The sequence below is a fragment of the Uloborus diversus genome, chromosome 5 (assembly GCF_026930045.1).
Source record: "Uloborus diversus isolate 005 chromosome 5, Udiv.v.3.1, whole genome shotgun sequence".
NCBI classification, from domain to species: domain Eukaryota; kingdom Metazoa; phylum Arthropoda; class Arachnida; order Araneae; family Uloboridae; genus Uloborus; species Uloborus diversus.
Window position 1 is genome coordinate 93,611,548 of NC_072735.1, and position 6,383 is coordinate 93,617,930.

Sequence of the window (6,383 nt, forward strand, 5' to 3'; positions counted from 1 at the left end):
TTAAGAGTCCCCGCAAAGACGGAGGAGAGAGATTCTCTTAAACCGTGACTAAAAGAAAAAATGAATTTCAAACTTAAATTTAATTAGATACAAAAAGGATTTTCTACAACAAATTCCTTTCATCCTTTTGGTCGCCACACTAAACACATGGCACTGGTTAACCGCGGTCGACAGGTTGCTCTATGCAAACACAGCCTGTGAAGGAGCATGAAGGGAAAATTGCTGTAACTGTAATCTTCCGTGTAAATAAGTAAACAAACAAGCATCGAGTTAGTTTATTTCGGTGGGAAAAACGTTGACAAAAACCTTTTTTGTAGCATTTCGTGGGGTCCTGAAGCATTAAAAAATCTTCCTGTAAGTATAAAGAACGATTATATTTTACTTAGAGTTATTTTGTATTTGTTGAAAATGTTACTTTAAAGCTTTTCATATTTGCTTCAAGTAGTAATAAAATGTGGATCCCAAAATCATATACATGCACAAAATGCGACTTAAGAAGACTTAATCATAATCTATAGTCATTGAATATTTCTGCAACTTTTTTTGCGCGTCCTTAATTCACTTGATTATGTACCTCAATCTGTTAGTATGAATATCTATTTTACATTTCAGGAACTTTACAGATATCAATTTTTTATCAATTTAGGTAAATTTCTTGAAAATTTTTTCAATGCAGAAATTGATTTAAGTTATGTTTAATTTGGGAAGAGATTCTGTTACAAAGTCTGCTTTATGTAAGATTTTCATATTAACACCGATTATAACTAATAATTCTAGGAAACTTTCAGAATCGCTCAAACTCTAATGCCGAACTTGCTCTATTCGCACATTTTTTTTTTATCCAAAACTTTATCTGCTCGAAGGGTAAAAAATTGTTTAAATGGAAGTGAAGCAAGCCTTAGTGTGGAACTAGTATCCCGCAGACTGTCACAAAAAAACGGTTTATGTTTTCTGGATAAATTAGTACCCATAAAAAATAAATAAATAAAATATTATTAGTGTGCAGTAGACAAGAGTGTATTAAATGATCCTATTGTTATATTTGTAACAAATAGTGCAGCTCTGGTTTGTTGCGAGCTAAGACCTTGACAATGTTTAACTGCTTTTAGGGAATTCAATGATAAGAAAAGTGTTATAGGTGTGGATTTGAGTTGGAAAATTTTTTGCAAAACTACTATGAAGACAACCAAACACTACTCAGCGATAATTACCCTCCCCTATTACCCAAACCAGTGGGAACCATTGATAAAGTCAAAACTTAACTTATCTAAGTCTCACTGTACAACTTAAGCATTGTTTTGATTGCAGTCAATTTGAAAATATTGCTTTTTGCTGCTATCTATTCTGGATGCAAAACTTTTTAAATGTCTTTTTCATGAAACTTTTCCAGAATGTTCAGCACTACTTTTTTTTTTTTTTTTTTGAGTTTGAATTTTTAAGAAGTATTTCTCAACAGGCAAAGAGTAGCAATTTTATAAATGTAAAAATCTTAAGCAAGCACTAATGAATCTCATTCATTTCCATTTCAAGTTATATAGATAGAGGAGTTTTTCAAGTGGGCCCGCCCTAAAGAACATAGGCAAGTTTTTTTTTTTTTTTTCATGCAGAGCCCAGTTTGGCGGACCCCCTGCTCTGACAAATAGAAATGACTAAATTGACATGTTCATTTATTTATTTTTAAATGGATTTTTATACATGTATGTCATCAAATGTATTGCACTTTTTTTCTTAACTGTCAATGTATTGACTTTTGCCCTTAATACAGTTTCATATTGTTTTTAGGTTTTGGTGGATACTTGCAGTAACAATGAGTGGTGGTTTGTGTCCCAGCAAAAGTACAGTTTACATAAGTAATCTTCCTTTTTCTTTGACCAATAATGACTTGCACAAAATTCTTCAGAAATATGGAAGAGTTGTTAAGTAAGATTTTGGCACATTTTGTATTGATTCAAATACTAAAATTTGTCTGCCTGTTCCTAAGCTTCAAACTATTTTACACAAGTATGAAAAGCTTTAAAAAAGAAATTTCTGTATTTAAATAGAATTAAATAAAATTAGCAAATAATTTAAAAATAAATAAAAAGGTAAACTATTGCATATTTTACCATTTTTATGTTTCATAAATTTTTATTTCTATTTATTTTCAGCCCAAAAAGTATTGTTTAATGTATCAATCATTATTTACTTTAGCAAGAGTCAAGATTCTTTTGTTTCAAGAAATTCTTATCTGTAGATTTCTGTATGTATGTGAAATCTATATTTTTAATACGGATTTAGCCACACAAATACACTGAGGCAAAGAAAATATATCTTCTCAACAAAAAATTCATGTAATACATAAAAACTTTTATAGCTATTGTGTACAAAAGATAGTCATTAGTTCAGTGATTTACTTTGTTTCTTAAAAAAAGTGAAAATCAAGGTTTGGAATTTTTACTTTGAATTTTATTTAATATGAACTAGAACATACTTTTGGGAGGCTACTACAAAATTTGTACTTCTTGTTACATGAAGTTTTTCATGTGATGCTGTTGAAAGTGTTTGTACATTGAGTTTCAAATAGTTTTTAAGCTATCAATATTCAACCTGTGGCCTATATGGATTTAGCTTTTCCGAGTGTCTACACCATTAAGGCAGTAAAAAAAAGACAAGTTATGACATAATAAACTAATTTTTTACCAGGTGAACCTTAAAAACTGTTGTAGCCAAAAATATTTGTCTACTGAATTTGGTACAGCAAAAAAAAAAGTCAGTGCAGCTGTTTTTAATCCTCCAGTACGGCTACAACAAAGCTGCCTTATTAATATGTAATAAAATACAAACTATAACAAAAATTTTTCAATTCAGTATCTACAGCATCAATTAGCAAAAAATATGCAATGAAAAGCAAACTGCAGTGAAATCCCATTACTACATACTATCCATTACAACAAACAAAACATTTGGTCCCGTTTTAAAACCCATTACGGTAATGTATAAAACATCTCATGTTAACAAAATGAATTTCTTCAAAAATTCGTTACAATGAAATGTTTTTCTCAACATCAGTTTGAATATTTTTTACTTAATACTGTTTTTAGAAATTAAAAAATGACTTTCACACGTCATAACGTGAGAACTCCATTTTTACTTTCAAAACAGAGCCATTCAAGGCGCAAATCAGCTCATGCTGAAACTTTAGCTGATGTGAGATAATAAAAACCAGTATCTAGTCATCCTTCGTTGATTTCTGAACACCAAACGTAATGCTCCCTGCAAATGCACAAGGGAGCATTACGTTTCTAAAATCTGCAAGATTTTAACTTTTTGTGAAGTCAGTAGAAGTAGTGTTAACAAATTGGAATCTTTTATAATGTCCCCTGGGATATTATCTCTCATAAGAAAGGTAACACTTTTTGTGAAGACCCACCAATGAATAAAGGTCAGTGTTCAATATTTTCCCTCTTTGTTTCTACTGAATAACTGAGTTTAATTATATTTTAGCCCCTTAGTAATGGTAAATGTTGTAGATTGGTATGGTATAGGTTTGCAAATTTTAAAGTTTTATGAAAAATACAGAATGTTCTAAGACGATTCCGTTACAACGAATATTTCGTTACAACAAAATTTTTTATCAGTCCCTTGGAGTTTGTTGTTACGGGATTTCACTGTATAACTTAAATGTTTGAATTTTGCATTCACAGCATTAATAATATCCCTGTTCTTTTCTGCCCAACCACATTTTCTTCTTTTCAGTTTAACTTTTAGTTCCTTTCATTAAATCACTAGTGTTTGCTTATTAAATCACTAGTGTTTGCTTTATTTGTTATTGTATCTAAACATCCAATAAAACTAGTTATTTGTTAAATGAAATAGGTTTTTCAACTTAGTTCATTACCATTGGAAATTTTTGCCTTAACCTGTTTTACAACAATTCTAAAGTGAGTTTTGTTAAACCTTGAACATGTTAAATCAAACTCTTTGTGTGTTTTCCCCCCCATAACTTGATGTTTTAGCAAACATCTCTAGTATATAAGTGCAGTTCTGATAGAGCAAAAGTTTGTCCATTTTTAGATGGTTTTAAGTCTTATGAGATAGTCCTTAACATATGATAAAAAAACTTTTACTGTTAAGTAATGCTAATTGTAAGCATTTAAATTTACTGAAAACATTTCAAATCTTTTTCCCTTGTTGATTTAATTAACTGTAGCAAAGAGTTTATAGTACTAATAAATATCTTCCTCTTTTGTGTCTTTTAAACAATACTTTTCATTGTTTCCCATAGAGTAACAATAGTGAAAGATAAAGAAACCCACCAAAGTCGAGGAGTTGCTTTTGTTTTATTTTTAGAAAGGGAATCTGCCTTCAAATGTGTTAGGGCTTTGAACCGAAAAGAATTATTTGGAAGAACTCTAAAGTGTAGTATTGCCAAAGATAATGGGAGGACAACTGAATTCATACGTCGAAAATATTACACAGATAAAACGCAATGCTATGAATGTGGTGTAAGTTACATTTTATTACTTTTATATCGCAATTCTTCTATTTTTTAAGCATATTTCTTTGTTATTTTAAAGTAATATAAAAATCTATATTTTTTCTGCTTGTAGTATAATGTAAGAAATTAAGAATAAATTATAAAAAATTTATTCTTGATTTTGCTGAGCAATGCATATTAATCAAAAAGTGGTTCCTGTTTTCTAAAAGTTTCTCTTCATAAATATATATTGATTCCAAATTAATGTATTTTTTTATTTAAGAAGAAAATAAAATTTCAACAGTATTTTCTTCCTATATTGATTGGCATGATTTTTAAATTAATGATTTTGTTTTTTAAAAAATAATCCTTTTCTTTTCTGTACATTCCTAGGAAATAGGTCACCTGAGCTATGTTTGTCCAAATAATTTGCTTGGCGACAGAGAACCAGAAAAAAAGAAAAAGAAGAAAAGGTTTCAGAGAGATGATGAGTATGTATTCATTTAAACATTTTGAGAAAGGTACCTGTTAAAGGCTCAGGTATTGCTCAAACCAATGACTGCATGAAGTTTTTTTTTGCATTATACTTTTACTGTCACACTGTTATGTGTATTAATGTGATCGGCAACAAAATATTGAAAAATAAGAACATGTTAATTTCAAAACTTGAATCTTTTTTCCATTTTCATGTTTCAAAGTTTTCCTTTATACAGTAGAACCTCATTAAACTGGAGGAATATGGGATCTCGGTTGTCGGAATTAAGGAAAGTATGAATTAAACAAAATAACCTATAAATTGAGCCAAGTACATAAACCAACTACTGTACACAGTAAAAATTGTATTTTGAATTCAAGAGAATGATACATAAAACTGCATAAGAGAAACTCACAAAAATACAAAATACATCCTACAAAAATACATGAATGCACTAACTCCCCTTTTATATAGACTTTATGTGCATCTAAATGGCTGTCTGTTTAAAGCTAAGTCCAGTTTAATAGAGTATGGATTAATGAAAATTTACTGTATCATTTTTACTTTCCATATGAACATTAGTTTGCTTGATATTAACCACGGTTTCAGAGTCTGAGTTGGACTGATGTTGGGGAAAAGGCGGTGGAGTAGCGAGTCGAAGGTTAAAAATTCCAAGAGTTGTAGTCGGTCATTTTCCCTCAAAAAACGAAACTCTGCCAGTGCTTGCGAAGTCAGAGTCGAACTGATTTTGGGGTAAAGGAGTCGGAGTGGAATGCTCTAAAACTCGGCCATTTTCCCTCCAACTCCGCAGGTCTGATATTAATAATATATACATGATATAAGTAAAAATCCTTAAATTTAAAAACATTGTCCTAAAGGTACCATGGTCAAAAATAAGGGCATAACTGCAGTCTCTGCATTCTGTAATTGAGTTGTTCAGTATTGCTTTAAGTCTGATTTAGCTCCATTTACAGGGTGGTAATTTGTAGTTTTCTTTTTTGTTGTACTTAATATGAACTATAAAAGAACTTGAATATCTTATTCAAAACATTAGGAAATCAACATAGCAGTAAAATGTTATGCATAGTTATACAAAAATTACTATGTACTATATTCGGTAGTAAAGAAATGGAGTTACTGAATTGGATAATGAATTTACTGAAGAGAAATTCAGTAGAAGTGAATCTAAAACTTACACTTACAAAATTTGAAAGAAAAGAGGCTTGAATTAACATTTTGACATTATCCGATATCTTAGGCATTAAATTTGGCACCCATCAGGGGCAGCAAATAGGGGGGCCAAGAGAGGGCGATTGCACCCCCAAATTCTTCACTGAGAATAATAAAAATGGGTAAATTCAATTTAGATAACTTAGAAAATCATTTGCCTGCATTTTCAGAACAGAAAAAACTGCATTTGGAGAATAATGGTTTGCCTTAACTAAAGAAGTA

General features: G+C 30.4%; 1 protein-coding gene across 1 annotated transcript; it reads left to right on the forward strand.

The window, feature by feature from the left end:
* Positions 1–228: 228 nt before the first annotated feature.
* LOC129223018 (zinc finger CCHC-type and RNA-binding motif-containing protein 1-like) lies at positions 229–4,963 on the forward strand. Its single transcript, XM_054857582.1, has 4 exons — positions 229–354; positions 1,783–1,920; positions 4,265–4,484; positions 4,850–4,963. Exons 2-4 carry the CDS (start codon positions 1,808–1,810, stop codon positions 4,961–4,963), a joined length of 447 nt encoding a protein of 148 aa, XP_054713557.1. The 5' UTR covers positions 229–354; positions 1,783–1,807.
* Positions 4,964–6,383: the final 1,420 nt, after the last annotated feature.